General features: G+C 36.3%; 1 protein-coding gene across 5 annotated transcripts in view; it reads left to right on the plus strand.

Moving 5' to 3' along the window:
• Positions 1-16,516, plus strand: part of TMEM135 (transmembrane protein 135) — a 320,877-nt gene that overhangs the window by 38,242 nt on the left and 266,119 nt on the right. For all 5 annotated transcript variants that reach the window (XM_053900175.1, XM_019450042.2, XM_053900176.1 and 2 more), the window contains exon 4: positions 10,465-10,498. In XM_053900175.1, the coding sequence (XP_053756150.1) occupies positions 10,465-10,498 (34 nt within the window). The remainder of the gene's footprint in view (positions 1-10,464; positions 10,499-16,516) is intronic.

Raw genomic sequence — 16,516 nt, forward strand, 5'->3', positions numbered from 1 at the left:
AATTGCATATTTATTCTAAACCTACCCATGTGTTGCATTGTTAGATTACACTGTTGTAGTTATGAAACTCCTAAGCAGATATGACCAAAATGAATGAACTCTAATATGTGAATAAAATACCATGAATTTGGTTTATAAATTCTTGGCATCTTCATCTTTAAGTGTCATGTTATCTTCACAGGAAGAAAATTAAATTACCTTGCAGTCTTCTGAGAAGTTTACTTTGTATTATCTGCTGTGTATAACAGAATATGATCATAGACTCTTGCTCTTATTTTTCCATTCCTGTACTTTAAGGTGGTACTTTTATACTGTTCTAAAACATTGTGACAGATGAAAATATATTGTATCTTGAAAGACTTTCTGAGATCATTAAATATCTCGTAGTAGTCATTACAATTGTTAGCAACTTTCACTATGCTTTTCTCTCATCTATAATTTCCCGTTTTTTGTAGCGCGCGCGCACACACACACACACACACACACACACACACACACACACAAAGATAGGGAGAGAGAGAGAGAGAGAGAGAGAGGGAGAGAGAAGGAATATATATAAACACTTAGAATCTGGAAGTTATACGATGCCTACTGTACTCCCTAATAATTTTAGTTATGAAATGTGTTACAGTGTCATTCAAAAGTTTGAGAAAGTTAGGGGCGCCTGGGTTGCTCAGTCGGTTGAGCGACTTGGGCTCGGGTCATGATCTCTGGATTTGTGGGTTTGAGCCCTGGGTTGGTCTCTGTGCTGACAGCTTAGAGCCTGGAGCTTGCTTCGGATTCTGTGTCTCCCTGCCTTCTCTCTGCCCCTCCCCCACTTGTGTGCATGTGCACGCTCTCTCTCTCTCACTCTCTCTCTCTCTGTCTCTGTCTCTCAAAAAAAAAAAAAAATAAATGTAAAAAAATTTTTTAAAAAAGTTTTGGAAGGTTAGCCAAAGAATATATACATTAAGGTTTCCAGACAAAAAGAAAAGACAATTGTCCATCTAATTAGACACAATAATGTTGTTAAAAGATAAGAAAATTTGGAGTTCAATAGAATGTGAGGATACCTTTTAATTTACTGAGGTGTTAAGGAAGTTTAATTATTTTAATGTTTTCCTGCGGGAATAATGGTACTTTTATTACACAGAGTTCTTTTTTTTTTTTTTAATTTTTTTTTTAACGTTTATTTATTTTTGAGACAGAGAGAGACAGAGCATGAACGGGGGAGGGTCAGAGAGAGAGGGAGACACAGAATCGGAAGCAGGCTCCAGGCTCTGAGCCATCAGCCCAGAGCCCTACGCGGGGCTCGAACTCACGGACCGCGAGATCGTGACCTGAGCTGAAGTCGGACGCTTAACCGACTGAGCCACCCAGGCGCCCCAATTACACAGAGTTCTTAAACAGTGATTCTTAACACTTTTTTCGGCAGTACCCTTTGATGTGCACACCCCTCCTTAAATTTTGCATAGAAGTTGAAGACATTCACCCTTTCCTGTATCAAAAAACATTAGTTGTGGTTCACTGAGCTTCACCTGTCTTCCAGTCAATCCAGTGATTCACAGAAGAATGGAAGTAAAGGGTCACAATCTCCTGGGAAATTCAAAAAGTTACTGTTTTTCTAGGCCCTAGTTCTTCCTATTCAGGCCTAGGTCACCTTTTGTTCTTATTGGCACTTCTTCCTTCCCCATAACTGATGTAGTATTATTTTATTATTACGATTTTATTTTATTATTTTTAAATGTTTATTTTTTTATTTTTGAGAGAGAAAGAGCGTGTGTGTGTGTGGCGGGGAGGGACAGAGAGAGTTGGGGGCCGAGGGTCCAAAGTGGACTCTGTGCTGGAGGCAGAGAGCCCGATGCAGGGCTCGAACTCACAAACCATGAGCTCATGACCCAACCCGAAGTCAGACGCTTAACCAACTGACTGAGCCACCCAGGTGCCCCTGTTGTAGTAGTATTTTAATAGGTAACTTGTTTTCTAGAGAGAATTTACTCAAGTAAAAGGAAGTGACCTGTTTGTCTTCAGATCTTGGCTAGATATAGTCAAATGTTTAATAGTAAAATGGCATTTAATAGACTTACCAGTTTCTTGTGATACTCAGCATCCCTGGAGAAGTGATAAAATAAATCAATATTGTGATATTCTGCACCTACCGAATTGACACTGGAACTGAGGTTGAAGACGCCACATCTGGGAAACCTATCAAAAAGAGTCTGCTTTTAATACAGCATATCATGCCCTTCAGAGATACTGTCTTTTCATTCTTGAGGCTGTTAGTTCTGGGTTGGAATTCAGATAAAGCTGGGAGGGAGATGCTCTTTCTCATTGTTTGGGAACAATAAATTGAAACCTAAGACCAGAATAGGATTTCATCTAATAACAATACATCCTCTGCTTTTTCCCAGTAGTAAGAGTGTGTCAGGGTTTTATTCATTCTAAAGTCAGTGAGTTACAGAATTTAAAGGTAAGTTAGTAATGGACAGATTTTCTACCATAGAAGCAGTGCTTTGGAAAGAACATGAAGCTGACTTCTAATTCCAACTTGTCTTTGTGCTACTTTTATATTTTTAAGTAAACCACATAAATTTTCTGACAGAGAAAGGATAATAGTATCTATATCACACTTTGTAAGACTCCTAAGAGGATAAAATTTGCTTTCAAATATTTATTATACATTGCAGATTATTACATTTTATGCAAATGTAAATTACTTGATCACATCTTTGCTTGCTAATAAATTGATATCACTATTTTTTTCTCCTGTCTAGTGGATATCTTTTGTGATTATGTTTCTATAATATATTTTATGTCTCTACTATATTCCTAGTAGGCTGGGTTCTTAGTAACACTTTGTCTAGAAATTCCATAACCATTTGTTTAGTGCCTAATAGATATGCCAGGTACTTTTGCGGGTGTGTGAAAATGTGAAGGTAAACAAGATAATCTTTGCCTGCTAGTTAAAGATAAACGGTTATATTATCAGGTAGATAATTTATTGAATTTTAGAGATGGAATTAGATTAGTGGAACAAATACGGTAGTTCACTTCATAAGGAAATGTATGATTGGGTACTACTACTGAAATTGCAGAGATATACTTTTATTTTGTTTTTTTAATTAAGTATAATGTTTTTTTCTTTATATGTAACCAGCTTTGGGAAGATAGGTATCACTTGAAAAGGATTTAACTTTTCTGTGTATGTGTGACTCTTAGATGTTGATGTTACCCTAATTTTTCTTTATGTAATTTACTTAAAATAAGACCATCTTTGATTTAGAATTTGATAGGAGTTGATAAGATTGGTAAAGATTAGTAAGAACAATTTCAATTCATTTGTAGAAATCATAGACAAGAAAGCTACTAGGAAGCTTCTAGATCATCCTTGCAGTGATTTTCAAATTCTTTTTTAGAGGAGCAATAGAATTCTGTTGTTTTTGCTGAGGTGTGTTAGGACCTGCTGAACAGGGTCATTGCCTGTGGGGTTTGGTTCAGTGGGTTTGCCTAGACCTCCTTCCCCTTTCAACCCGAGTAGACCCAACATTATGTTTATATTGGTGATAAATGTATGTTTTTGTTAAATAATTTTTATGTTTAAAGTTAGGTAACTAGTCTTGTTCCCTCATTAAAAAAATTTTTTTTTTTTTTAATATTTATTTTGAGAGACAGAGAGACAGAGTGCGAGCAGGGAAGGGGCAGAAAGAGAGGGGACACACAATCCCAAGCAGGTTCTGAGCTGTCAGCATAGAACCCGATGTGAGGCTTGAACTCATGGACTGACCACGAGATCATGACCTGAGCCAAAGTCAGACTTTCAACCTACTGAGCCACTCCGGCACCTCTTGTTCCCTCATTTTAATGACAAAATTAAATTACAGAGTACCAGAGAATTAAAGTTAAATAAAATTCTGATTTTCAAACTTCAGTTGTTAAGTGAAACCATACTGCCTCCATGTGGCTTTAGTGATAATAGAAATCTTCTTAAGCCATTTTATTATTTATTTATTTTATTAATTATTTTTAATGTTTATTTATTTTTGAGAGAGACAGAGTACAAGCAGGGGAGGGGGCAGAGAGAGAGAGGGTGACACAGAATCTGAAGCAGGCTCCAGGCTCCGAGCTGTGAGCACAGAGTCCAACACGGGGCCCAAACTCATGAACAGCAAGATCATGACCTGAGCCGAAGTCGGACGCTTAACCGAATGAGCCACCCAGACGCCCCTTAAGCCATTTTAAATAATGAACAGTCAAGATTGTGTATGACTGGGTTGGACTTCAAGATTTCATTGACATGTTAATATTAAGACCTGACATGAAATTTAAGTGAAAATCATTTGATATGGGTACTTGTTTTATTTATAAAGGTTTTTTTCTTTTCAGTATGAAAAATGCTAATAATTGAAACTCAAATAGATTTTTATAATTTCCAAAGTTTATTTTAACTCTGTCCTTAAACTCTTAAAACATTAAAGACTTCTTTCCATATGTATGTATGTATGTATGTATGTATGTATGTATGTTGTATGTATGTCAAGTTAGCTAACATATAGCGTTGTCTTGGCTTCAGGAGTAGATTCTTGTGATTCATCACTTACATACAACACCCAGTGCTCATCCCAACAAGTGCCCTCCTCAGTACCCATCACCCAGCTCCTCCACCCGCCCAGTCCCCACCCCCATCAACCCTCAGTTTGTTCTCTGTATTTAAGAGTCTCTTATGGTTTGCCCTCCTCTCTGTAACTTTTTTTCCCTTCCCTTCCTCTATGGTCTTCTGTTAAGTTTCTCAAATTCCACATATGAGTAAAATCATAGGATATCTGTCTTTCTCTGATTGACTTACTTCACTTAGCATAATACCCTCCAGTTCCATCCACGTTGTTGGAAATGACAAGGTTTCATACTTTTTCATTGTCAAGTAGTGTTCCATTGTATATATATACCATATCTTCTTTATCCATTCATCAATTGATAGACATTTGGGCTCTTCCCATAATTTGGCTATTGTTGATAGTGCTGCTGTAAACATTGGGGTACCAAGTGCTCCTACAATTCAGCACTCCTATGTCCTTTGGATAAATTCCCAATAGTGCTATTGCTGGGTTGTAGGGTAATTCTGTTTTTAATTTTTTGAGGAACCTCCACACTGTTTTCCATAGTGGCTGCACCAGTTTGCATTCCCACCAACAGTGCAAGAGGGTCCCTGTTTCTCCACATCCTCGCCAGCGTCTGTTGTCTCCTGAGTTGTTCATTTTAGCCACTCTGACCGGTGTGAGGTGGTATTTCAGTGTGGTTTTGATTTGTATTTTCCTGATGATGAGCAGTGTTGAGTATCTTTCCATATGTCTGTTTACCATCTGGATGTCTTCTTTGGAAAAGTGTCTATTTATGTCTTCTGCCCATTTCTTCACTGGATTATTTGTTTTTTGGTTGTTGTGTTTAGTAAGTTCTTTATAGATTTTGGATACTAATCCTTTATCTGATATGTCATTTGCAAATATCTTCTCCCATTCCACTGGTTGGTTTTTAGTTTTGTTGGTTGTTTCCTTTGCAGTGCAGAAGCTTTTTATCTTGATGACATCCAGTACATTTTTGCTTTTATTTCCCTTGCTTTCGGAGATATGTCAAGTAAGAAGTTGCTGTGGCTGAGGTCAAAGAGGTTGCTGCCTGTTTTCCCCTGTAGGATTTTGATGGTTTCCTGTCTCACATTTAGGTCTTTTATCCATTTTGAGTTTATTCTTGTGTATGGTGAAAGAAAGTGGTTCAATTTCATTCTTCTGCATTTTGCTGTCCAGTTCTCCTGGCACCATTTGTTAAAAAGACTGTCTTTTTTCCATTGGATACTCTTTCCTGCTTTGTCCAAGATGAGTTGGCCATATATATAAATAGTTCCATTTCTGGGTTCTCTATTCTATTCCATTGGTCTGTGTGTCTGTTTTCAGGCCAACACCATACTCTCTTGATGATTACAGCTTTGTAGTACAGGCTAAAGTCCAGGATTATGAGGCCTCCAGTTTTGGTTTTCTTTTTCAACATTACTTTAGCTATTCAGGGACTTGTGTGGTTCTATAGAGATTTTAGGATTGTTTGTTCTAACTCTGTGAAGAATGCTGGTGCTATTTTGATTGGGATTACATTGAATGTGTAGATTGTTATGGGTAGTATCAACATTTTAACAATATTTGTTCTTCCAATCCATGAGCATGGAATATTTTTCCATTTCTTTGTGTCTTCTTTAGTTTTTTTCATGAGCTTTCTATAGTTTTCAGTGTACACATCTTTTACCCCTGGTTAGGTGTATTCCTAGCTATTTTATGGTTCTTGGTGCAATTGTAAATGGGATCGATTTCTTGATATATCTTTCTGTTGCTTCATTATTGGAGTATAGAAATGCAACCAATTTCTGTACAGAGATTTTGTATCCTGTGACTTTGTTGTATTCATGTATCAGTTCTATCAGTTTTTTGGTGGAGTGTTTCGGGTTTTCCATGTAGAGTATCATGTCATCTGTGAAGAGTGAAAGTTTGACTTCTTCTTTGCCAGTTTGGATGCCTTTGATTTCATTTTGTAGTTTGACTGCTGAGGCTAGGACTTCTAACACTATGTTAAACAACAGTGGTGAGAGTGACATCCCTGTTGTGTTCCTGATCTCAGTGGGAAGGCTCTCAGTTTTTTCCCATTGAGGATGATATTAGCTGTGGGTCTTTCGTATATGGCTTTTATTGATGTGAAGGTATGTTCCTTCTATCCTGACTTTCTTTTTTTTTTTTTTTAATTTTTTTTTAACCTTTATTTATTTTTGAGACAGAGAGAGACAGAGCATGAGTGCGGGAGGGTCAGAGAGAGGGAGACACAGAATCTGAAACAGGCTCCAGGCTCTGAGCTGTCAGCACAGAGCCCAATGCGGGGCTCGAACTCAGGGACTGCGAGATCATGACCTGAGCCAAAGACGGACGCTTAACCGACTGAGCCACCCAGGCGCCCCTTTCTTTTTTTTTAATTTTTAAATATCTATTTATTTTTGAGAGGGAGAGACAGAGTGCAAGCAGCGAAGGGACAGAGAGAGAGGAAGACACAGAATTGGAAGCAGGCTCCAGGCTCTGAGCTGTCAGCACTAAGTCCGATGCGAGGCTCGAACCCACAGACCATGAGATCATGACCTGAGCTGAAGTTGGACGCTTAACTGACTGAGCGATCCAGGCATCCCGTATCCTGACTTTCTTGAGGGTTTTTATTAAGAAAGCATGCTGTTGGGCTGCCTGGGTGGCTCAGTCGGTTGAACGTCTGACTTCAGCTCAGGTCATGATCTCACAGTTTGTGGGTTCGAGCCTTGGGTCAGGCTCTGTGTTGACAGCTCGGAGCCTGGAGCCTGCTTCGGATTCTGTGTCTCCCTTTCTCTCTGTCCCTCCCCTGCTCGTGCTCTGTCTCTCTCTGTCTCTCAAAAATAAATAGAAATGTTAAAAAAAAAACTTAAAGGATGCTGTATTTTGTCAAATGCTTTTTCTACATCTATTGACAGGATCATATGGTTCTTATCTTTTCTTCTATTAATGTGATGTATCATGTTGATTGATTTGTGAATATTGAACCAGCCCTACAGCTCAGGAATGAATCCCACTTGATCATGGTGAATAATTCTGTTGAATTCTATTTGCTAGTATCTTGTTGAGAATTGTTGCGTCTATGCTCATCAGGAATATTGGCTTGTAGTTCTCCTTTTTAGTGGGGTCTCTGTCTGGTTTGGAAATCAAGGTGATGCTGGCTTCATAGAATGAGTCTGGAAGCGTTCCTTCCGTTTCTGTTTTTTGGAACAGCTTGAGAAGAATAGGTATTAATTCTGCTTTAAATGTCTGGTAGACTTCCCCTGGGATGCCATCTGGCCCAGGATTCTTATTTTTTGGGAGATTTTTGATAACTGATTCTATTTCTTTGCTGGTTATGGGTCTGTTCAAATTTTCTATTTTTTCCCTTTTGAGTTTTTGTAGCATGTGGATTTCTTCCAGATTGTCCAGTTTGTTGGCATATACTTTTTTATAGTATTCTCTAATAATTGTTTCTATTTCTGTGGTGTTGGTTGTGGTCTCTCGTCTTTCATTCGTGATTTTATCTATTTGGGTCCTTGCTCTTTTTGAGAAGTCTGGCTAGGGATTTATCAATTTTGTTCATTCTTTCAAAAAACCAGCTCTTAGACTGATTGATCTGTTCTACCTTTTTTTATTTTTTTGTATGTTGTTTATTTCTGTCCTAATCTTTATTATTTCTTCTTCTGCTGGCTTTGGGATTTCTTTGCTTCTGTTTTTCTAGTTCCTTTAGGTGTGAGGTTAGGTTCTGTATTTGAGACCTTTCTTGCTTCTTGAGATAGGTCTGGATTGCTATGTTTTTTCCTCTTAGGACTGCCTTTGATGCATCTTGGACTATTGTGTTTTCATTCTCATTATGCTTCCATATATTTTTTAATTTCTCCTTTAATTTCCTGGTTGACCCATTCATTATTTAGTAGGATATAAAAAAAATATTTTTTTTAATGTTTAGTTATTTTTGAGAGAGAGAGACAGAGCATGAGTAGGAGAGGGGCAGAGAGAGAGGGGGAGACAGAATCTGAAGCAGGCTCCAGGCTCTGAGCTGTCAGCACAAAGCCTGATGTGGGCCTTGAACCCACGAACTCTGAGATCATGACCTGAACTGAAGTCGGCTGCTTAACCGACTGAGCCACTCAGGTGCCCCAGTAGGATTTTTTTTTTTTAAGTTTATTTATTTTGAGAGAGAGAGAGTTGGGGAGGGGCAGAGAGAGAGAGGAAGAGAGAGAGAGAATCCCAAGCAGGCTCTGCATTGCCAGTGAGGAGCCTGGTGTGGAGCTTGAACCCATGAACCATGAGATTGTGACCTGAGCCAAAGTCAGATGCTTAACCAACTGAGCCACCTGGGGCATCCCTAGTAGGGTGTTTTTTAACCTCCCTGTTATTTGAGGATTTTCCAAATTTTTTCTTGTGGTTGATTTCAAGTTTCATTATGTTGTGACCTGAAAATATGCATGGTATGATCTCAAATATTTGTTGAGGGCTGTTTTGTGACCCAGTGTGTGATCTGTTTTGGAGAATGTTCCATGTGCACTTGAAGAATGTGTATTCTACCGCTTTTGGATGAAAAGTTCTGAATATATCTGTATTAATTGATTTATATGTTTGGGAGCTCTCATATTGGGGCATAAACATTTACAATTGTGAGCTCTTCTTGATTGATAGACCCCTTCATTATTTTATAATGCCCTTCTTCATCTCTTGTTAGTCTCTGTTTTAAAATCTAGTTTGTCTGATAGAAGTATGGCTACTCCAGCTTTCTTTTGACATCCAGTAGCATAATAGATGGTTCTCCATTCCCTCACTTTCAGTCTGCTGGTGTCCTCAGGTCTAAAATGAGTCTCTTATTGGCAGCATATAGGTAGATTTTTTTTTTAATCCCTTCTGATACCCTGTGTCTTTTGATTGGGGCATTTAGTCCATTTACATTCAGAGTGATTATTGAAAGATAGGGATTTTGTGTCATTGTGTTATCTGTAGGTTTAGTAGTTGTGGTGTTGTCTCTTATCCTTTGTAGTCTTTGCTGCTTTCCACTCACAGAGTCCCCCATAGGATCTCCTGCAGGGCTAGTTTAGTTAAAGACTTCTTTCCTAAAGAATAGGATCTACTTCATTCATGGTCTTACATGCAATATAAGTTAAATGAAGTGATTAAGGGTGGAACGTTATCCCTATCTTTGAGTTTCTACCTTAATTCTCAGTAAACAAGTTTGATAAATGTGCAATATTTCTGGAAAGTTAAAGTTTATAGAAATTTTTTGTTTGTCCTTTGGCATTAGAAAGTTCACTTAGTGCCTAACTTCTCACTTAACAATGAAGTTAAAACCAAAGTGATTTAGTATGAGTTGTAAGAACATCTAATGAACAATTGCATTGTGTATGAAACAGATAGAAGACCTGATTTTTGTGCAATCGATGTGCATTGTTTTGGCCTTGACATCTTGGCAAGATGAATTCTTTAAGGTTCTTTATTAAATTTAGAACTCTAGAGTAAACATAGGCTAATAGCAAATTATACTTTCTATTAATATAAGGAAATAGTAATTTTTTTAAGTTAGAGATATAATTGACACAACATTATATTATTTTCAAATGTACCATGTAATCATTCAATATTGGTATATATTGTGAAATGATCTCTATGGTAAATCTTGTTAATTACAAGGCAATAGTAATTTTAAATAATTTTAATTAATGACCACTAAATAGAATGTTTAATGACCACTGAACAGAATGACTTGTAGAATCTATTTAGATCCAATTGTTAGGGTACAGAAAACTTAGTTCAGTATAATCTACTTTTTTCTCAACTCCTGATCATCGTTTTGATTTCTAAAAAAATGATAACGTGATTATTAAGTTAATTTGATACTTCATCTCACTTTGTATCTTTTTAAAATTATTTGCAGGAGAGGGCTGCTCACTATTTATATGGCCAATTTGGTAAGTAATTCCTTTCTTTTTGTTGTTGTTGCTTTTAAAGTTTCATTGTGCTTTTTTATTTCTCTTTTTAAAATCAAGTTACATTTAAAAAATGGGAAGGAAAGCTACTTAAATTTCAGAATATTTTCTGTCTCAGTTTTAAAGCATAGTCTTAAATGTTTAAAAAAGCCTTGATGCTACCCAATTTATTCCTGTCATACATGACTTAATTTCATTTATTTCAGGAGGAGAGTGATTCACTGCCCTGTGTCCTTCATGGCTGTTTTTTTTCTTTAAGCTTAGATCTTTATCTTTGATAGGATATATATTTCTGTGTATCTCTTTCTCTGTATCTTTGATTTAATTTCATACTCTGCTTCTGTTGCCATTTCTTATAGAAAAATGATTTAAAGATGAGCTTTTGTGATGTCATTATTCTTGGACGTCAGGACAGCATTGGTTCTATCTCTAAAGTCTGAGTATATTTAATAACATAATTAGCTAGGCTTCTTAATCTGTAAGTCTACAGGAATGAAATTAATGTTGTTTAGTCTGTTATTCTTTATGGTAAATATACAGTCAAGATTATGTAATTTTCATTGCCAAGTTCATGATTTAGAATGTATTTATATTGAAATCTTCTAAAGTTGTTTAATAGAATTGGTAGTCAACATTGAAAACTACAACTAAAAAATTATTTATTTATCTGAAGATAGGTTGTTGAATTCTCTTTTGAGGGAATATAATTCAGAGTTACATTTATCAATTCTTTTCAGCTGTAAATTTTTTATTATAAATTAGTAATATTTAATTTTTGCTCTGTACTTAGCATATGTCACTTACTGTGCTATATGCTGGTAGACAGGATGGAGATAGTCTTTACACTTAATGGAGTTTGCTGTCTAGTAAAGGAGTCACAGTAAAAATAACAATGTTTGAAAAGGACTAGAATATAAATTATAGTATGCTATGAGAACCATAATAGTAGCACCAAATTATTCTGGGTGCTGCTCTTCTTTCTTATTTTTTAAAAAACTTAAAAATACTTCCCCTGCATACTAGGGTGGGTTTGAATTTTAATGCGTTTTTTTTCTTTAAACATGCACATACTTTTCTATACTGCCACATGGTGTGTATACTTCAATACCCAAATACTATCTGTATTTAATTTTTTGTAATGTTTATTTATTTTTGAGAGAGAGAGATAGAGACAGACAGAACGCAAGCAGGGGAGGGGCAGAGAGAGAGGGAGACACAGAATCCAAAGCAGGCTCCAGGCTCCGAGCTGTCAGCACAGAGCCCGATGTGGGGCTCAAACTCACTGATGGTGAGATCATGATCTGAGCCGAAGTCGGACACTTAAGCGACTGAGCCATCCAGGCACTCCAAATACTATCTGTATTTATATACTTGTCTTTAAATTCTAAGTAAAATTTTACAAACTTTTTTGTGGTGTGGTGTGGTGTGTGTATGTGTGTGTGTGTGTGTGTTTTGCCTCATTTAGATTGTTAATTTCTGGAGAGATGATCTTTGATTTTGGTTGATATAATCAGTGCTAGAGATTGGTCTTTAAATACTGTAGTTTTGGGGAATAAGCCTTTTATTTGAATGAATCATACAGAAATTCATATGCAGGTGTAAGAAATGGTGGAGAGATCTCATATTCATTCTACTCAGTTTCCCCAGTAGTAATATCTTCCAAAACCAAAGTAGTATCAAAATTATGATATTTATATTGATATTTAAAGAAATTTTCCTTTCGACAAGGATCAAAAGTTAATTTTGATCCTTTATTAAGGACATTTTTTTATCATTAACCACAAAATTTTAATGAGACCAAAGCCTTTTTTTATACCTCAATTTTTTTTTTAATGCCTCAATTTTGACTATGTTTAAAGGAAAGTAAATTTGTATATAATATATTCTTAGTACTAATGATAATCTAATAAGTTTAATTCTTCTCTTTATCTAAATAGAGCCTTTTGTTTATACAGTTACTATACAACTATTTCTGTAATAAGAGAGTGGCTGGTGCAGAATAGGTAAAGATTTAAATATTTTCAGAGACTGAATTTATCCTTAAGAAGTAACTTTGTTCTATAATTTGATTGTTGCTTCCTAGACTAAGTTGAAATTGTTGGCATATAATATCAAGAGCAATATTTCTAAATGTTAGGAGGTTTTATTTTAAAATTATTTACTGTATTTAGTATGTATTTCTGATTTGGAAAGTATCAAAAAGCATAAAAAAGAAAGTAAAAAATCATCTGTAATTTTACCATGTAGTAATTTTAGTATTTATTTTTTATTCCTTTCCTTCTCCTCCAATGTACATACATAAGTACACAAATATAGATGCATAGATTTCCAATACATTTGGAAATGTGGATGGTGTTATGGTTGTTGCAGTGACTGGGGGATGTTGCAAGCATTTAATGATGAAGCCAGGGATGCTAAACACCCTGCAGTAAAGGGCAGTTCTGCATTATGAAGAACATCCCATCTCAAATGTCAGCTGCACTCCTGAGTGGGTACATATTATATATCCTTTTTAAACAATCAGGGACATATGTTTTGTGACATCTTTTGTTTCTGTGCTATCTAGCTTTTATTGCTCACGATATTAAGTAATCTTTTTTTGGAGGGTGTACTCCTACCTTTTCATTTCTTGTTATATCTTCATTACAGTGGGTTGGTTTTATACATAAACACATATACATAGACCCCCTCAAAATGTTGGGAGACAATGAAATAATAACTATTTGGCTAATAGTAATATCATCTTGTTAGTTTTGGTTGTGATAGTTACCCATTCCTTGGTTACTTTGATCAGAAAATTTCAAAGGCATTGACATGCCTTTGAATGAGTACAAGATAGAAGAATATGTAGATTTGTCTTCATATTGTCTTTATTTATTGTCTTGTCTTTGTTTTTATTAGTAAATATTTATTGCCTGCACAGTACTTTGCTAGGTATTGGGACACAAATATAACCTATCATTCTGTCCTTGAAATTGATTTAGTTGAGGGTACAAGGTATACCTGGATCAATACCTAGGTGATTGATATGCCAAGAGAGTGCATTCATGTCAAATATGTGATAAGATAATAGAGTCCTTAGAACTTTAGAAAAGGAAGTTAGCTTTGGGCTAGGGCAATCACAAAGTTTTATGAATTACATGGAACTTGAACCTTGAGGAAAGGAGGGGACTTGGAGGCAGCTTCATCTTAGAAACATGTCATTGGTAACCATAAAACAAAATCCTTCCCTTTCCAAGGATTGCTAAGTTGGGGTCAAGGTTTACAAAAAAAGAAAAAGATAAGAAACATTCAGTATCTACCATGTTAGACGCTGTGAGTGAAACTGTAGTCATTAAACAAGGTTGGGTCACCTGGGTGCCTCAGTCGTGTCTAACTCTTGATTTTGGCTCACGTCATGATCTCATGGTTCATGAGATTGAGCCCCATGGCAAGTTCTGTGCTGACAATGCGGGGCCTGCTGGGGATTCTCTCTCTCTTTCTCTCTCTCTGCCCCATATAGTTCTGTTTCTGGGGGATCTTCTACTTAAGAAGAAAGAAATATATAAGAGGAAAGAAATACATAAACCAATGGAGATAAACCTCATCTCTGTTTTTTAGTATTGACAGTTGTCTCAGAACAGAAAATAGTATAGTGTTTGTACCATGCAATTGTGAGGATACAGTTTGCTAACTGTGTTTTTGCTAGTGTTGTAGGAAACAGGTGAAGAGCTATATACTCTAAATAAAGGACACATCTATTACTGCTTCTGTTATTATGAAAAGATTTTTTCTGGTCTCCTATAGTTACTTTTATTACCCATGATATCTGTAAGTAAGCCCTGGTAAGTCTCTGTTATTAGATCAGTGGTTTATAGCCTTAATGATTAGCAGTTTCAATAATTACAAACTTAAGGCAGTTGAATTCATATCCATCTGAAAGTGTGTTTTGTTTATGTGTTTGTTAGCTTATTTTGAAAGGAAAGGGGTACAATTTTTAAAATAGTATAGTTTTTTAGATTTTTAGAATTCATGGAGGATTAGTTGTTAAAGGAAAAAATGTACGAAAGGTATAGACAAGTATGAAATAAAGAATTAAATGTTTTCTCTTGCTTCTGCCCAAGATATGGCTATAAAATTATGGAAATGTTTTGTTGGGACTAATATGTTAGAACCAGTTACCCACACAAACACCAGCTGCCAGGATTCAACTTTGCCACAGTATAATTTAAGAGTACACATAAAAGTTTGCATTGATATGATTTCCCTTTATTGTGTTGGTTGTGACAATGACAGGATCCCAGGCTTTCAAAATTCATCGTATACTGCTAACAGTTATTTAAAATGCGGTGTTAGGTGAAGTTCATTTATTTTTTAGTTTAATTATAATTTAGGACATTTAAAAATCTCTCTAGGGTGCCAGGGTGGCTCAGTCGGTTAAGTATCTGACTTCGGCTCATGTCATGATCTTACAGTTCGTGAGTTCAAGCCCCATGTCAGGCTCTGTGCTGACAGCTTGGAGCCTGGAGCCTGCTTTGGATTCTGTGTCTCCCTCTCTCTCTGCCCCTCCCCTGCTCATGCTCTGTCTCTCTCACTCTCAAAAAAATGAATAAATGTTAAAAAAAAAACTTGAAAAAAACCTCTCTGTATAGACCCTTTATAAAACTTTTCTCTGCAGTTTCATTTATGCCACTACGCATTCAACAAGGGGTGCATTTTAAAACTGGAAAATGTATCTAGTAGGCCTGCTTCTAGCATTTGCTTTTTAATTTTAAACACACACAGTGTCTTTGAATAAAACATCTGTCTTTGATTTTTCAAACATAAGGTTTGAAAATGTTGATTCATATGTTTTCTTGTAAGGCCACTTCAGTGAAATTAGATTCAGCAGGTATTTATTATATGTCAGTACTGTGCTAGGCACATGAGGATACGAAAGAAATACAAAATGGATTATAAATTAGTTGGAGAAATTTGACAGATGAACTTGAAAGAAATAAACTGAAAGTATTAAATTCACAAAAACAATTCTAAACACGCTTTTTCCAGTTACTCCCCCAGGCCTTCCCTCTGCAGCATATGACATCTACTGTCCATCTAGCTGCTCAGGCCAGAAACTTAGGAGTCTTAACTCTTTTCTCCTCTTTATACTCTTAGTTCAGTCCATTAGGAAATCTTATTCTACTTCTAAAATATATTCTGGGGGTTATAGTGACTTGCCACCTCTGTGGTTCTCACCATAGTTTGAGCTCTAAATCTCTTGCCTGAGCTACATTAATAGCCTAATAACTGATTTACATCTTCCCACCCTTGTCTTCCTGAATGTAGTCTGTCTTCCACATAAGCAGTCAGAGTCATTGGAAATACAAATTACAGCATGTCAGTCTTCTGCTTAAAACTCAGAAAAACCTTCCCTTCCACTGTACACCAAATGAAATCTAAATGCCTTACTGTGGCTTACAAGGCTCTGACTTCATCTACTTTTTCTTCTCATTCTTTGCACTTGCTTTCTTTCTGTCTGTTGAACACTTTAACACTTTCTGTCTCTTGAACACTTTTACAGCCTTAGCATTTGCTTTTCTTTGTGCTTGGAAATCTGTTTCCCTAGATTTCTTGGCTAGCCTCTCCTCCTTGTGTAGTTGGCCCATTGTCACCTTCTGAGAGAGCTCTTTCTTACTATCATAGTTAAACAACTTCCCCTCACCTCTCTACTCTCTAACTGGTAATCCTACCTTTTTTCATGGCATTTGTAAGTACTGAATTTTTTATTTGTTTGTTGTCTTATTTCCCTCACTGTGTGTAAGCTGCTTAAGGGCAAGGGACTCTTGCTTGCTCCCTGACATATCTCTAGTACCTAAAAATACTGCTTAGCATATAGTATATGCTCAATAAATAATTATTGAATGAAAGTCGACTGGGAGCAGATACTACTTAAAATGGCAAAAATGAGAGAGAATGATCTCTATTCTTATTTCACCCCTTTCAATACCCATAAGTCTTAAGTCCTTTAAGCCAACCAAA

Source organism: Panthera pardus, unplaced genomic scaffold (assembly GCF_024362965.1).
Source record: "Panthera pardus isolate Hobbes unplaced genomic scaffold, ASM2436296v1 HiC_scaffold_12, whole genome shotgun sequence".
NCBI lineage: Eukaryota > Metazoa > Chordata > Mammalia > Carnivora > Felidae > Panthera > Panthera pardus.